Genomic DNA, 17,876 nt, shown 5'->3' with positions numbered 1-17,876 from the left:
AAATGAAAAAGAAACAAAGGAGACAACAGCAAAAATCAACAAGGCTAAAAGCTGGTTCTTTAAGAAGATAAATGAAATAGCAAATCATTAGTCAGACTCATCAAGGAAAAAGGGAGAAGAATCAAATCAGCAAAACTAGAAATGAAAATGGGGAAATCACAACAGACAACACAGAAATACAACGGATCATAAGAGACTACTATCAACAACTATATGCCAATAAAATGAACAACTTGGAAGAAATGGACAAATTCTTAGAAAAGTATAACCTTCCAAAATTGAACCAGGAAGAAGTGGGAAATCTTAACAGACCCATCACAAGCATGGAAATCAAAACTGTAATCAGAAATCTTTCAATAAACAAAAAGTCCAGGACCAGATGCCTTCACAGCTGAATTCTACCAAAAATTTAGAGAAGAGCTAACACCTATCTTACTCAAACTCTTCCAGAAAATTTCAGAGGAAGGTAAACTTCCAAACTCATTCTATGTGGCCACCATCACCCTAATACCAAAACCAGACAAAGATGCCACAAAAAAGAAAGAAAGAAAGAAAGAAAATTACAGGCCAATATCACTGATGAACATAGATGCAAAAATCCTTAACAAAATTCTAGCAAACAGAATCCAACAACATATTAAAAAGATCATGCATCATGACCAAGTGGGCTTTATCCCAGGGATGCAAGGATTCTTCAATATTCACAAATCAATCATTGTGATACACCACATTAACAAATTTAAAGATAAAAACAATATGATTATCTCAATAGATGCAGAGAAAGTCTTTGACAAATTTCAACATCCATTTATGATAAAACCCTCCAGAAAGCAGGCATAGAAGGAACATACCTCAACATAATAAAAGCCATATATGAAAAACCCACAGCAAATGTTATCCTCAATTGTGAAAAGCATTTCACAATTGAAAGCATTTCCCCTAAAGTCAGGAACAAGACAAGGGTGCCCACTCTCACCACTACTATTTAACATAGTTTTAGAAGTTTTAGCCATAGCAATCAGAGAAGAAAAAGAAATAAAAGGATTCCAGATTGGAAAAGAAGAAGTAAAACTCTCACTGTTTGCAGATGACATGATCCTCTACATAGAAAACCCCAAAGACTCCATCAGAAAATTACTAGAGCTAATCAATGAATATAGTAAAGTTGCAGGATATAACATTAACACACAGAAATCCCTTGCATTCCTATACACTAACAATGATAAAACAGAAAGAGAAGTTAAGGAAACAATTCCATTCACCATTGCAACAAAAAGAACAAAATACTTAGGAATAAATCTACCTGAAGAAACACAAGACCTATGTATAGAAAACTACAAAACACTGATGAAGGAAATCAAAGATGACACGAATAGATGGAGAAATATACCATGCTCATGGATCAGAAGAATCAATATAGTGAAAATGAGTATATTACCAAAGCAATCTATAGATTCAATGCACTCCCTATCAAGCTACCAACACTATTTTTCAGAGAACTAGAACAAATAATTTCAGAATTTGTATGGCAATACGAAAAACTTTGAATAGCCAAAACAATCTTGAGGAAGAAGAATGGAACTGGAGGAATCAACCTGCCTGACTTCAGGCTCTACTACAAAGCCACAGTCATCAAGACAGTATCGTACTGGCACAAAGACAGAAATATAGATCAATGGAACAAAATAGAAAGGCCAGAGATAAATCCATGTACCTATGGACACCTTATCCTTGACAAATGTGGCAAGAATATACAATGGAGAAAGACAATCTCTTTAACAAGTGGTGCTGGGAAAACTGGTCAACCACTTGTGAAAGAATGAACCTATAACACTTTCTGACACCATACACAAAAATAAACTCAAAATGGATTAATGATCTAAACGTAAGACCAGAAGCTATAAAACTCCTAGAGGGAAATATAGGCAAAACATTCCCTGACATCAATCACAACAGGATCCTCTGTGATCCACCTCCCAGAGTAATGGAAATAAAAGCAAAAATAAACAAATGGGTCCTAATTAAACTTAAAAGCTTTTGCATAATGAAGGAAACTATAAGCAAGGTGAAGACAGCCTTCAGAATGGGAGAAAATAATAGCAAATGAAGCAACTGACAAAGAATTAATCTCAAAAATATGCAAGCAGCTCCTGTAGTTCAATTCCAGAAAAATAAATGACCCAATCAAAAAATGGGCCAAAGAACTAAACAGACATTTCTCTAAAGAAGAAAATGCAAATCAAAACCACAATGAGGTACCAACTCATGCTGGTCATAATGGCTGCTATCAAAAAGTCTACAAACAATAAATGCTTGAGAGGGTGTGGAGTAAAGGGAACCAACCCTCTTACACTGTTGGTGGGAATGCAAACTAGTACAGCCACTATGGAGAAGTGTGGAGATTCCTTAAAAAACGGGAAATAGAACTGCCATATGACCCAGCAATCCCACTGCTGGGCATACACACTGAGGAAACCAGAATTGAAAGAGACACGTGTACTCCAATGTTCATCACAGCACCGTTTATAATAGCCAGGACATGGAAGCAACCTAGATGCCCATCAGCAAACGGATGGATAAGAAACCTGTGGTACATATACACAATGGAATATTACTCAGCTATTAAAAAGAATGCATTTGAATCAGTTCTAATGAAGTGGATGAAACTGGAGCCTATTATACAGAGTGAAGTAAGCCAGAAAGAAAAACACCAATACAGTATATTAAGGCATATCTATGGATTTTAGAAAGATGGTAATGATGACCCTATATGTGAGACAGCAAAAGAGACACAGATGTAAAGAACAGACTGTTGGACTCTGTGGGAGAAGGCTAGGGTGGGATGATTTGAGAGACTAGCATTGAAACATGTATATTATCATATGTGAAACAGATCACCAGTCCAGGTTCAATGCATGAGAAAGGGTGCTCAGGGCTGGTGCACTGGGATGACCCTGAGGGATTGGATGGGGAGGGAGTGGGGAGGGGTTTCAAGATGGGGAGCAGATGTATACCCATGGCTGATTCATGTCAATGTATCGCAAAAACCACTACAATATTGTAAAGTAATTAGCCTCCAATTAAAATAAATAAATTTAATTAAAAAAGTAAAAAAATTTAAAAAATGTAATATTCAAGTCTTCAAGAAAAATAATAAACTGAATTAGGCATTTATTATTTTTTTCTTGACTCATAAAATGACCAGATTAACTATGGTAAGAATAAAGGAGCGATACTTTCTCTGTACCTTTGAGTCTCATGTGAGTGCACTGTGGCTCAGACATGTATTGTCTCCTTTCCTCCTCCCCTCACTCCTAACAAAACTCAGTACCTTCCATATAGGAAGCTCTTCTGTGATATCCCTGAGAGACACCTTTCAGACCAAACGTGACTATCTCCAGCAGCATGGAGGTCACTGCCTGGTGGACCAGGGTTTGAAAATTTTAGCGTGTTATAGACACTTCTGAAATCTTTTGGAAAGCTGTAGATTCTGTCACTGAAAAAATACACACTTACACAAAAGCCTGCCCTTTGACACCATGGAGCAGATGGATCTTGATAAAGGTTGCCATCTTGATAAGGCAATTCTGCTATTAGAAGCAAAACCAAATTCACTCTTCCACCACCTGAGAGTCTGCACAGACCTGAGTCTGATCAGGGTGAAAGCTACAGCTTAGGCTGGCATTTTTTGGGAGCTCACAAGCTGTCACAGATGAGTCACCAATCACCAACACCCACCCAACCACAGCTGCTCAGAGAACAAAATCTCTGCAGGGGCAGGAAGTTTTGTCTGTTCACTGCTCTACTTGCAGAAACTTCAGCACTTGTTCAATGAATGAATATATGTTCCATGACCCTCAGATGTTTATCATATAAACTGTTGCCCAAATTTTGTTTTTATGTTATTGATTGTAAAGAACTGTCCACAGGACTTCATGTTAAACTTGATAGAACATTGACTTTCCCACTGTTTTCAAGACATCACTGCAGCTGCTTCTATCTTTTGGATGCATCTCCTATCACATTTTCTCTTCCTTCCATCGTGCACCATTCTGCATATTTGATGAGTAACAACAGCCCGCTAAGTAGAACTGCAGTTGTGTCCGGGGTGGGGACAGAGGGTTAAAAGGGGCAGGACACAGAGGGAATCACAAGCAATTAGAAGAGATTCCATGGAAACTTTCTGAGTCTCATTGTTAACAGAAGTAGGGTGAGTCCATATCAGGTGTAATTTTAGTGGAAGCTAATCTGCAGGGGGCAGGGGGGATAACTTTTACCTGGCACAAAGACAGAAGGGCTAGGAAAGGATTCACCCCAGCTGGCATAGTGGGAAAATGAATTAATAGAGTTAACAGAGTTATGTTTTTCCAGTAGTCATGTACAATGTGAGAGTTGGAACATAAAGAAGGCTGAGTGCCAAAGAACTGATGCTTTGCAATTGGGGTGCTGCAGAAGACTCTTGAGAGTCCCTTGGACTACAAGAAGATCAACCCAGTCAACCCTAAAGGAAACCAACCCTGAATACTTATTGGAAGGACTGTTGCTGTAGCTGAAGCTCCAACACTTTGGCCACTAGATGTGAAGAGCTGACTCTTGGGAAAGACCTTGACGCTGGGAAAGACTGAAGGCAACAGAAGGGGGTGGCAGAGGATGAGATGGTTGGATGGCATCACTGACTCAATGGGCATAAGTTTGAGCAAACTCCGTGAGATGGTGAAGGACAGAGGAGACTGGTGTGCTGCAGTTCATGGGGTCACAAAGAGTCAGGCATGACTTAGTGACTGAACAACAACAAACAGTTGTATACTAGAGTCATGTGCCAAAGAAACAGAACCAATAGGATGTGTGTGTGTGTCTTTGTATGTGTGTCTGTATGTATTTGTGTGTGTCTGTGTGTATGAGAGAGAGCGAGCGAGAGATATTACAAGGAATTGGCTCCCATGACTGTGGAGACTGGCAAATCCAGAACCTATAGGGTAAGCTGGCAGTCTGAAGACCGAGGGAAGAATTGCAGTTTGGGTCCAGTGGAAGTTTGCTGGCAGAATTCCCTCTCCCTTGGGGGAGTCAGTTTCTTTCTTAGGGCCTTCATCTGATTGGATGAGACCATCCCACATTATGGAGGGCAATCTGCTTTCCTGAAAATCTACTGTTTAACCCCATTCCCCACCCCACCCCCCGCCCCACCAAATACCTTCACAACAGCATTTAGAGTAGTGTTTCTCCAGTATCTCTGCACCATGTCCTAGCCAAGTTGACACATAAAATTAACCATCATCACAGCACCACTTAGGAAAACCTAATACAAAGCATCTGGGTTTGTCCAACAGCTGCATTAGAGCAATATTCTAACCCTGCTGGGCATTCACATACTTTCAAGTTCCCTTTGTAAGGGCATGGCAACCCACTCCAGTATTCTTGTCTGGAGAATCCCATGGACAGAGGAGCCTGGGGGGATCCAGTCCATGGAATTGCAAAGAGTCAGATAGGACTGAGTGGCTAACACACTTAACACTTGTAATGTCATATCCCATGCCTCCTTATCATTACTGACTTGACCTGGAATCCGTCTCCAACCTTGCTTCCTTTACCACTGGAAAAAGTCTCCTCTTCTTTCAAAGTTCAGATCGAGTGTCAACTCTGGGACACACACTGCATCCCCTCCTGAAGCATGAACTCCTTGTTGGGTCCTTTCTCCATATGCTGTTATAACACTGATCCCATTGCCCTGTGATTGTTTATACACCAAACATCAGATTAGCCAAGTGGTTAAACATGTACCCTTTGGCTTCAGACTACCCTCCTTGGCAAGTGATCCGATCTCTTTATGCCTTAGTTTCTTCATCTATGAAATGGGACTTAAGTAGTACTATACCAACAAACTTGTGCTGAGGACCTAATGACTTACTATATGTAAAACTTTTAGAACTGTAGGCAGTAGCCACTCCAAAGAAGAGTGAAAAGTGAAAGTGAAAGTCGCTCAGTCGTGTCCGACTCTTTGTAGCTAGTCCAGGGAATTCTCCAGGCCAGAATACTGGAGTGGGTAGACTTACCCTTCTCCAGAGGATCTTCCCAACCCAGGGATCAAACCCAGGTCTCCTGCATTGCAGGTGGATTCTTTACCAGCTAAGCCACAAGGCAAGCCCCCAAAGAAGGGTGGTTATTTTCATTCTTACTGTTATTGTTGCTCTCTGATTCCTGTGTCCTGTGCAAAGACTAAGTGTCTCTGGAGGTCAGGCATATTATCATCTTCCCCTTAGCATCTTTCCTAGTATTGAGTGAAATATACCAAGAGTCTCTAGACATTTCCTGGAATGTGTAGTGTCTTACATGTACAGGGTGCCAGCCAGTATACAAAGGCTGGCAACACTATCATGCATGTAACATCACTTTGCTGACAAAGGTCCACATAGTCAAAGGTACGTTTTTTCCAGTAGTCATGTAGAGATATGATAGTTGGACCATAAAGAAGGCTGAATACCAAAGAACTCATGCTTTCGAACAGTGGTGTTGAAGACTCTTGAGAATCCCTTGAACAGCAAGGAGATCAAACCAGTCAATCCTAAGGGAAATGAACCCTGAATATTCATTGGAAGGACTGATGCTGAAGTTGAATTTCCAATACTTTGTCCACCTGATGTGAAGAGCCAACTTACTGGAAAAGACACTGATTGCTGGGAAAGATTGAAGGTGGGAGAAGGGGCCAACAGAGGATGAGATGGGTGGATGCATCACCAACTCAGTGGACATGAATTTAAGCAAACTCCAGGAGACAGTGAAGGACAGGGAAGCCTGGCATGCTGGAGTGCATGGGGTTGCAAAGGGTCAGACGCGACTTAGTGACTGAACAACAAAAAAATCTCATTATAACCTTGCAAGGTCATTAATATTCCCATTTTATAGATATTAAGTGAATCATCCAGCATCACAGACAGGTGGCAAGTGGCAGAGTCTCTAACTCCAAGGTCAGTGAGAAAGAAGTACAGAGATGCTAGAAATTCAGAAAGTTTTCTTTTCTGGTGCACGTACTACCCTCCCTCCTTCCACTTCCTTCTTCTTTCTGCCAGTAGCACAGACATTCTGGACTGTGAAACCTGGAAAAAGAAAAGGGAGGTTTCCACTCACACCAAAAACTGGTTTTAGGTGCAGGTCATTAATACAAGATGTCCTCGGCCGTGACCGTGGCCTCTTCGATCTTGGCCTTGATCTCCGGCAGGGGGATCTGACTGATGGCCACCACAATCAGGTTAGTGGCATGGGCTGAGGCGCTGGCCACACAGATCCAGAAGGACTCCTCATACTGTTCCTCCACCATCACGAAGCGAAAGAGCTTCTCCTGGAAGTTGGCGATTCGTTCTGTCAGGTCGTGAAATTTTACCGAGGTCATGAAGCTGGCGATGGCCAAGGCCACGACTCCACCTGAAACCAATCAAGTACACCCTCATACACAGCCCCTTTTTCTGCAGTTCGACTTCTAGAACTGAGGTGGCTCTTCTGGGCACAAGCAACAAACTTTTGGGGTTTAAGTTGCTTGGCTGTGTCTGACTCTTTGCGATCCCATGGACTGTAGCCTGCCTGGCTCCTCTGTTCATGGGATTTTTCCAGGCAAGAATACTGGAGCAGATTGCTATTTCTTCTTCCAGGAGATCTTCCCAACCTGAGGATCAAACCCAGGTCTCCTGCATTGGCAGGCAGATTCTTTACCACTGAGCCACCAGGGAAGCCCCTTAAAGCATTCTGAGGGTGACACAAATTTTAATTTGCTTTTGAAAGCGGCAGATAGTTCACTGTGTGAGGGGCAAGAAGTGTGGGAACAAGCTTCCTATCAGATCAACTTTGAATCTCAAGCCCTTTAATTTTTCCTTTACCCAGTGAAGGGCACTTAGCCACGTTGGATATGCTCCATCTCTAACTAATGCAGCCCGTGTATGCAGACCCTGAGGGCTATAAGGAAAGATGCAAGAGCATCTTATGGGGCAGACTGGAGGATCAACAGAGGGCTAGACGGTTCTCTCCTCTTTAATATCCTCCTTCCAAGCTTAGAAAAGATAAGAGAAGGAGGAAAGGAGAGGAGAGAGGGGAAGACTTCATGTCTTTCCCTACCTGTTGCTTTGGACTTGGACCTTCCGGGTTCTCTCTGTTTCTCTCTCCCCATCTCTCTCTCTTTCGCTCAACTTTTCTCCTACCCTGATTTTAATTAATATTTTAAAAACACATTTATTATTCTCTTTCTTTAGATTATCATTCTTTCCTTGAAAAAAAAACTTGGACATCCAAGAAAATCATAACGATAAAAATACAAATTTGCTTTTCCCCCTAAAAGTCAAATAAAAACACTTGGAACATTTTAATTTATTTATTTACATTTCTCTCTTTTTAACAGAATTAGTTTTATGGTACTCCTACTGTTTTACACTTGATTTTTTTCTAACTTGAATATTTTTTTCCATGTTGCTAAATATTCTGTTACAGCACCACAATAAATTGGTCTATGATGCTTCATTCCAGTCACACACTTAATTAAGTTTAATTAAGGGTGACTTAATTTCTGGATTTCTAGATTGCTTCTAATTTTTGATATTATAAAGTGCAGCAGGAAACACCTTTTAATGTATATTTTTGTGCTCTTTTCCAGTTATTTCCTTAGCATAAATGACGGCTTGGGGTTGTTTAATCAAAGGTTATTCATATTTTTATGCCTTTTGAGAGTCAAGTTTTGTCAAATTGCCTTCTTAAAAATAGTCTGAGCTTGAGAGCACTGCCTCAAGAAGGAAGGAAATTGACCTAGATAAGCATTTATTTAAAGAGTGAGATTGAACACTTTCTACATGCCAGTCACTGTGAGAATTCAGGCAGAGATATGCAAGTCTATATGGGAGTGAGCCATGTTTATAAGAAATTCTACAGGATGGTCACCGTCTGCAAGTATGTAATAACTGATTTACTGACATTAGGTTCTAATGCATGATAAACCAACATTGTTGTCATTGTTCAGTCCCTAAGTCATGTCCAGCTCTTTGCAACCCCATGGAGGGCAGCACACTAGTCTTCTCTGTCCTTCACTATCTCCTGAAGTTTGCTCAAATTCAGGTCCATTGAGTCGGTGATGGTATCTAAACGTTTCATCCTCTGTCGTCTCCTCCCTTTGCCTTCAATTTTGCCTTCTTTTTTTTATAAAGTGGAGAAAACCAACATTACTTGTTTTTATACTTGCTGGTCATCCTGTATAAGGTAGTGAGGTAGTGAGGGGTTATTGACATCAGGGCACCTTCACCATTTGGCCTGGATTTTCTGAAATCATTCTTGGGATTTTGTTACTTTCATTACAGGTGATTTTTTTCAGTGCTGAACTAAAGGTGAATTAATTTCTATATACCAGATATGCTCCTAAATCAACACACCTGCACCCACTTACACATATCTTTTGACTTGGGTTTTGTCTTGGAAAATAGGTCATGGTGGTCATAGATGACACCATGGATTAATGAAAAGACAAAAGGCTTAGACTCAGTAATACCTGGGTCGGAATCTTGCCTCTATTACTCATGACTATGTGTCTTTCAGTGCATCTTTTAATGTCTCTGAGCTTCAGGTTCTTCATTTATAACTATGGGTCTAATAATATGGCAGAGTCCCTTGGGCTGCAAGGAGATCAAACTAGTCAATCCTAAGGGAAATCAGCCCTGAATATCCATTGGAAGGACTGATGCTGAAGCTCCAACACTTTGTCCACCTGATGCACAGAGGTGACTCACTGGAAAAGACCTTAATGCTGGGGAAGATTGAAGGCAGGGGGAGAAGGAAGTGGCAGAGGATGAGATGGTTGGATAACACCATGGACTCTATGGGCATGAATTTGAGCAAACTTCAGAAGATAGCGAAGGACAGGGGAGCCTGGTAGGCTGTGGTCCATGGTGTCCCAAAGAGTCAGACACAACTTAGCTACTGAACAACAACAAACATAGGGAGGTTGTGAGGGTTACAGAAAATAAGGACTGTGAGCCCCCCAGGTTCCTTCTCCTCTGTTCTTTGTGAGGTTCCTCCAGCATCATGGCAGCAGCTCCCCTGCCACTGGTCCCAGGGGCCCCACCTCTCCACCCCATATCTCTGTCTTCCCTTATCTCTCATCTCAACCTTGCTGCTCCAAGTCCTCAGCCTCTCATACATGCTAAGACCTGATTCTTCATGATGACAGCTAGTCTTCAACTTTAGTAAGAAGGACACTGGTGCCCATCAAGAAGGTAACAGACCCAGGGAAGTGAAGCTTGAGGTGGGGTATTTTCATTCCTTCACACCTTCTGCCCACCTACTTGGAACTCAGCTTCCTGATGGCGTGGGCAGGAATCTCTCTCCCCATGGGGCCTCCCTTACCTGCAAGAACATTCCATAGACAGATGCCCCCGGGGCCGTTGACTGCCCGGTATGGAACTTGGATCATGTTGAGAATGGCGAAGCCCATGCTGACCAGAGACAGTGCCAAGGCCAAGAAGAGGAGCAGCAGAACCGTGACGTGGAGGCCCACGTTGAGCTCCTTCACCAGGTGTGGGAAGACTGCAGAGACAAGACACAGCCAACACGTCAGCCTCAGAGCGCAGCTCGAGGGTACACAGCCCAGACCGCTTACCGTGAAGGCGTTAGCATGGCGGAGTGAGGGCAAGGCAGCGAGCACTGGGCTTCCACAAAGCAAGAGTCTTCCCAGATAAATTTACCCCTTCTCCGTTGGCCAGCAACCTTCACTTCCTTGGGGTGGATGCAAAATCAGAACATGCCCCAGCTAGGTGTTTAAGCTGCAACGGCCTTGCGGCTCTGGGATCTGGTGTGAGTTGATCCACACAAGCCTCAGGGGGTGTCTCTTTAGCAAAGGAGCCTGGCACAAGAAGCAGCCTAAGAAGGCCGATCACAAAGCTTTCATCAGGGTCAGAGTCTTGTTGTTTGTCCAGATCTTTTGCAATCCCATGCACTGTAGCCCACCAGGCTCCTCTGTGCATGGAATTTCCCAGGCAAGAATACTGGAGCAGGATGCCATTTCCTTCTCTGGGGGATCTTCCCAACCCAGGGATTGAACTTGGGTCTCACGCATTGCAGGCAGATTCTATCCTGTCTGAAGTACCAGGGAAGCCCCATAGTCCTATACACTACATGGTATATAGAGCTTACAGTCACTGGTTTCATTTCAGTTATTATATATGAATGATTTAAAACAATGAAAGCGGGGACTTCCCTGGTGGTCCAGTAGGTTAAGACTTGCCCTTCCAGTTCAGGGGGTGCAGGTTCAATGCCTGGCTGGGGGAGCCAAGATCCCACATGCCTCATGTCCAGAAAAATAAAACATAAAACAGAAGCAATGATGTAATAAATTCAATAAGACTTTAAAACAAAATAAAATGATGAAAGCTAAAATAAATAAATAAATAAAAACACCTGGGCAAACCCCTTCCTCTGCAACTACTCCGAGGTTTCTACTGAACACCTCCTGGTCTCATCTGGGGCCATCCTGTGCACTCCCGCCTCCCTGCTTCACTACTTGGCACCAAACAGACCAGCCCGTCTCCCACCCCAACTGAGATCCAGGACTCAGAGCTTTCCTGGCTCCACTTTCTGCCTGACCCCGTCCCCTTGCTCCTTTGCTGGCTCACCTGCCCATTTTTATTCAGAGAAGGCTGGTGTCTGCCAAGTCTGAGAACAAGAATTTTGGTCTCACTCCCTTTAAACTGTCCTTTCCACTCAGAGGTTTCCAGACACACCACAGTTACATCTTTAGTTCTGATCTAATTTTCCTTTTAGTTCTGTATTTCCATGTGTATTTATCTCCACGTGGTTATCTCCTCGGCCTGAGAAGGTTTACCCTGGAACATGAACTCCTTCCCATGGGACTTTCCCCTGTAGGGCTTCTCATTTTCATTTCCATTCCTTATATCTTGGTGTCCTTTAGTTTTTTATTTTTTATTGCAAACTCTCAGCATTTTTTTTTTTTCATTCCAAACGTGGTAGCTTGTGCCTGATTATCTAATCATTTCCTTATCCCCTTACTTGCTCACGCAATCCTTAGGACATATGACCAGCATAATAACCCTCACCAAACACTTAAAATAGAAAATCATCACCTATGTGATTGGCAAAGATCAAAGGTTCACTAATATACAGTATTAATGAAGGTATAGGGAAGGAGATGCTGTCAAACCTGGTAGTGATATTAATTCATACAACTTTCTTTGAGAGGAATTTGGCAGCATGTCTCATTTCAATTTCACTTCTAGGAAAAGCACTCCCACATGTGCTTAAAGCTGTATATGTGTGTGTGTGTGTGTGTGTGTGTGTGTGTGTGTGTGTATCAGATATTCATTAAAGTAGCAAAAGGTTGGAGAGAAACAAAACTATGAATCGGTGCTGTGCTGAGTTCTATCCGACTCTTTTCAACCCCACGGACTGTAGCCCGCTAGGCCCCTCTGTCCGTGAAATTTCCCATGCAAGGATGCTGGAATGGGTTGCCATTTCCTCCTCTAGGGGAATCTTCCCAACACAGGGATAGAACCCAGGTCTCCTGCCTCTCCCGCACTGGCAGGCAGATTCTTTACCACTGAACCACCTGGGAAGCCCACGAATCAGCAGGAGACTGATTTAATTAATTAAAGCATGATCCACACAATATAGCTTTTGAAAAGAATTAATCATATCCATGTAATGATATGAAACCATCTCCAGATTTGATTTAATAAAAAATTGAGAAATAACCAATTACTATGATGGGCGAGGGCATTTTGGGGCATATGAAGTGATGTGGGGGCTTCCCAGGTGGCACTGGTGGTGAAGAACCTACCTGCTAATGCAGGAGACGTAAGAGATGCAGGCTCGATCCCGGGGCGGGGAGATCCCCTGGAGGAGGGCATGGTGACCCAGTCCAGTATTCTTGCCTGGAGAATCCCATGGACAGACAGGCCTGGCGGGCCATAGTCCATGGGGTCGCAGAGTCAGACATGACTGAAAAGACCTAGCACATACACACACAGAGCATAGCAGGAAAATCAGATAACTTGGATAAGCAAAGATATAAAAATTTAGTTCTAGCAGAGCTGAAATTCTAGAAGCTTTATTTTGAATTTGAATATTCCTTTTTAAAACAGAAATGTATTATTTATTGGCTGTGTCAGATCTTCATTTCAGCATGTGGGATCTTCCATCTTTAGCTGCTCCCTGGATTGGGAATGTTGAGTCTTAGCTCCCGAACCACCAGGCAAGTCCTGAATTTGAATAAATATTCTTATTGTGTACATATAAAAGCTGCCTTGCTTGAATCCCAGAAGTGATTAATCCACCTATCAGCATCTCAAATTACATAATTACCTAAGTATTATATACTTTTTGATATCTTAGAGAAGTCCAGAGGTCTTTTTTACCCCTAACAAGGCAAAAAATAAAGAAATGATTGATACATTAGATTTCATTAAAATGGAAAGAATTCTGCCCCTGTGAAAGACAGTGTCAAAAAAGCAACAACATGGTCCCTGAACAGGAGAAAATATTTGCAAAAGACACATCTGAGAGAGGACTGTTATCTAAAATAGACAGAAATAAGAAAAGTGTGAGATTTGAAGTCAGCTCCAGGTCTGGCTGTGGACGGAATGTTTGAGGGTGAGAGATGATGAGGGCCCCAGCAAACTGAAAATGGTCAAGCACATACTACCTTTCAGGCACTACATCAGCTGCTTTTACAGAAATTATTTCCCTTATTGGTTTCTCTGATCCTCAGTTTCCTCGTCAGTTAGATGGGCATAACTAAGATCTGTTCTCCAGCACCAAAATGGCTGAAGGAAATGAACTAAGAAGGAAGCTTGTGACAGTAATGTGTCACTGCTCAGGGATCACTTACTGCCTTTCTCTCTCCCAGATGGAAAGCTTCTGGAGGCAGACAGGCCTCTGTTTAGCTCATCCCCTGGGTTTTTCTCAAATGCCAGGCCCACAAATACTCTACAATATGGCTGAATATGTGAATGCGGCTAAATGAGCATCTGTCTCTTTCTTTCCACTCAAATGGTTAGGTTGTTTTGCTTTTATTTCAGAAAGTCTGGGTATAAACAAGGATCTTAATCAAGATTGTGCTGCATATATGAGTGCTTATATATGTGTTTAGTTGCTCAGTTGTTCCAACTCTTTGCAACCTCATGGACTGTAGCCCACCAGGTTCCTCTGTCCACGGGATTTCCCAAGGAAGAATACTAGAGTGGGTTGCCATTTCCTTCTCCAGGGGATCTTCCCTAACCAAGGATTGAACCCGAGGTCTCTTGAGTCTCCTGCATCGGCAGGCAGATTCTTTACTGCTGAACCCACCTGGGAAGCCATCCTATATATATAGCTCTTTGCTTTTACTCCCTGGTTGATTTGGAAATTGACCTTCCTGGGTGACTCTAGGGGCGACCCCTATGAAGGTGGGAATGGAGGCTGTTTGTCTTACGAGACCTAACCAAACCTTCCTACTCCAGTTCACAAAGCACTTTCACACCCACCCCCCAATTCTGATCTGCACACAGGCCCTAGGAGCAGGATTTTTTTAGTTTCTATGGATAGTAGCAGGTAAATCCTGATTCTGTCTTGGGGGTGGTGGGCTCTGATGCACCCCCTAGGTACCTCACACAGGGAGGTGATGTTGGCTCTAGGAGCTGTACATCTAAAGGTATCAAGAAATATATGCTGGTTTCTCTTCAAATCATATAAATCTTTCACCTTTTACTAAAGGTAGTGAGACTCACTTCTGATGCTGAGAATATCCAATATAGAATAAAAATTTTGCAAATTATCTACAACTGTTTAAAAAATTGTGCCATCTCCCACTTAATTTTTTTTTTTTTTGTATAAGTGGTTTTGAAATAACCTTAATGCTACCAATAATTTTTTTTCCCCCTGAACCATTTGAGGGTACATAGCTCCTTCAACCCTGAGTACTTCAAGGGCAATTTCCTCAAAAAGGGCATTCTCGTTGACAACCGTGATACAACTATCAAAATCATTAGGTTAGCACTGGCGTATGACTGCTGTAATCCTGACACCTGGTTCAAGTTCCATCAGTTATCCTAGCGACGTCCTTTGCAGTAAACGGACCCAGCTCAGAACCAAGTAGTGCACACAGTTGTCAGCATTTCCTTTTAGCTTGTCCTATTTCTTTGCTATATTTATTTATCTTAAATGTGTTTTCAGCTTTTTATGTAATCTTTTATTACATTTTATTGGAGTATAGTTGCTTTACAATGTGGTTGCTAGTTTCTGCTGTATAGCAAAGTCAATCAGCTTTGCTGATATATTTTATCCCCTCATATTCTTAAAAGACCTAGTATTTTTTTCAGTATCCCTTGTCCAATTTAATTTCTGGGTAAATATAAATATTCCCTGAGTTTTTTTTTTTATTGCTAGACCTAACAAATTTTAATATGTATATCCTTCATGTATATAAGTGAAGCCACTTTGTATTATTTGTCAGTGGTTCCAGTTTTCTCTCTTTATATGTTTAAGAAGATACTCTGGCTAAAGAAAGAAAGAAAGTGAAGTCGCTCAGTCCTGTCTGACTCTTTGCAACCCCGTGGACTGTAGCCTACCAGACTCTTCCATCCATGGAATTTTCCAGGCAAGAGTACTGGAGTGGGTTGCCATTTCCTTCTCCACTACAATTCTGACATATAGAAATCAAATAATGAATAAAATTCCTTATTCCCTTGATTTTCCATTATGTGGATTAATCATGAATTTGTAGGCTACCGTTCCCACCGGCGATCTGTTTCACTCTGAAGACACGCAGAAAATTGGCCTTTTTGTGCTGGCTTTTCCTTCCCAGAGGGCCCTTCACACGCTGGGCTTGGATTCCTGCTCCGTTTTCACGCAGGGCGGCTCTGCGGTGACCTGGATGTCCGCCGCCCAGGTCAGCACCCGCTCACGCTCACAGACAGCAGCTGTGCCCAAGCTCTCCCTGCCAGGAGACAACGGGTTAGGGCTTTGAATCCGGGTGGTCTGAGTCCAGTGCTCAGATGCAGGGCTCTTTTGCTTTCTCTCAGAATCGGAAGCTTTTATATTAATATAAACAGAAGTGTAAGCCTCATTTCAGCAGGCAGTCTATACTCGCAGGCCAGACTGGCTGAGCACACCCCAGTTGCGGGGCTGCGTCTAAAGTCTGACTCTGTTTCCTGGCTGGTTGACCTCAGGCAAGTTATGTAATAAACTCTCTAATTCTCCGTGTAACCCTCTGCAAAATGGGAATGTTAATAACGCCTTCTTTATAAATTTGTTACAAGGCTTAACAGAGAGAAGCCATGGAAAGCATTTCATAGAATGTCTGACACAAGTAAGCACTCGATATATTAATAGTGATTATTCATAGAGGTAAACTACAAAGACCTACCAAAAAAAAAAAAAAAGATCTTTTCTTGATGCTGAACAAGAGTAAGTCCTTGGCTTACTGTGGATTTTGTCATCATGCCTTAGACTGAAGCAGCTCTTCAATTCTGCATTTAGAGACAAGCCTACTCCAGTATTCTTGCCTGGAAAAGCCCATGGACAGAGGAGTCTGGTGGGTGGGCCACAGTCCATGGGGTCGCAAAGAGTTCGACATGGTGACGGAGCGCGCGTGCACACACCCCATACAAGCATTTACAAATAAGTGTTCTGAAGCAGCTCTTGTGGCCGCAGTATACTCACTGGTGAACTGGGACTGGCGGCCGCCCAGCCCGCACTGCCGCACCTTACAACCGCGGAAGAGTCCGTAGTAAATGTCTCCGACGAATTTGACCAGCTCTGGATCCGTGGCGTTGACGAGGTCCACTCCCGTCTGACAGAGGATTTTCCCACTCAGCCAGCCGGGCAGCGCCAGGGCAACGACGATCAGGATGAAGGAGGAGAAGCTGAGCAGAGAAGCCAGCCCGTACCACGCCTTTTTGAACCATCCAGGCATGCTGCTGGGTGCAGGTCATGCCCCGGGGATCCCAGCAACACCGGGGGTCCTCAGCATCTTCCGGACACGGTGATCCCCTGCTCCAGGGCGGGCTCTCCCAAGCACACCCGCTCAAGAGTTCAGGGGTGTCTCCTGGTCCTCCCTCAGCACCTGCGCCCACAGCCCAGGTTTACTACAACCACATGGCAAGTCTCTACAGAGACGTCTTCACCTGACTGCAGGGTGGAGGAGTGTGTTACCAAGGAAGTAACCCTATATCTCCCACTAGACTAAGGTTTCAGCAGAGAGTTTAACTGTACTCCATTTCGAGTATTTGAATAACCCTACTGTGGCTCTCTTAATGACGAAGGAGCTATTAGCAGGCAAAATCAGGTAGATCTGAGTCTAAAGAGACAACAAGCAGGCTCACAAAATGCAAACGGTAGTAGGAAAACAAAGACTGAAAGAGTAGCCTTTGAATGCTGCCAACAATGCACAGTATCAGATGTTGATTTCTTTGATGCTGCCTGGGCATTTCTTTCTCTGAAATGTCACTGCTGTCAGAACCCCTAGAAGTGTTATTGACACCATGAAATGACCTCTGTTCTCAACCCTTTTAACTGAAATGCATTAGCAAGGCTTTATGATTTTTGAATTTATCACTGGGTGGATCTGCTGTGGGTAAAATTGCAGCTTTGAGATGGCTGGGACAGCCTGGACCCAACACTTGCACACACACATGAACACACACACACACTCCTGGACCCAACACTTACACACCCTGCCCCCCTCCCCATCCCCTTTATCCCTCATAGGTCGTGTCATCTGAATGGGAAAGTGTTTTTCTAATGTTTTAGCAAATAATCTTCTCCCATCACCCTGCTGGGGTCTTTGTCTCTTCAGATAGTGGAGATTCCCTGAAGGAGGAAATGGCAACCTACTCCAGTATTCTTGCCTGGAGCATCCCTCG

At 43.0% G+C, this 17,876-nt stretch overlaps 1 protein-coding gene across 1 annotated transcript; it reads right to left on the bottom strand.

The window, feature by feature from the left end:
• Positions 1-7,031: 7,031 nt before the first annotated feature.
• On the bottom strand, positions 7,032-16,927 carry CLRN2 (clarin 2). The gene is made up of 3 exons (XM_043448175.1): positions 16,675-16,927; positions 10,369-10,548; positions 7,032-7,416 (listed from the first exon to the last, which is right to left on the bottom strand). Exons 1-3 carry the CDS (start codon positions 16,925-16,927, stop codon positions 7,151-7,153), a joined length of 699 nt encoding a protein of 232 aa, XP_043304110.1. The 3' UTR covers positions 7,032-7,150.
• Positions 16,928-17,876: the final 949 nt, after the last annotated feature.

This window comes from Cervus canadensis, chromosome 26 (assembly GCF_019320065.1).
Source record: "Cervus canadensis isolate Bull #8, Minnesota chromosome 26, ASM1932006v1, whole genome shotgun sequence".
In the NCBI taxonomy this organism is placed as follows: Eukaryota; Metazoa; Chordata; class Mammalia; order Artiodactyla; family Cervidae; genus Cervus; species Cervus canadensis.
This window is presented reverse-complemented; position numbering and strand designations above follow the sequence as displayed.

Bases quoted from the DNA above. Each gene is read 5' to 3' on its own strand.
- CLRN2 (XM_043448175.1), bottom strand. From the start codon at position 16,927: ATGCCTGGATGGTTCAAAAAGGCGTGGTACGGGCTGGCTTCTCTGCTC. The intron at 10,549-16,674 runs GTGAGTATACTG...TTGTCTCTGCAG, and splicing joins CCGCCAGTCCCAGTTCACCA to TCTTCCCACACCTGGTGAAG. The intron at 7,417-10,368 runs GTAAGGGAGGCC...GATTGGTTTCAG, and splicing joins TCTATGGAATGTTCTTGCAG to GTGGAGTCGTGGCCTTGGCC.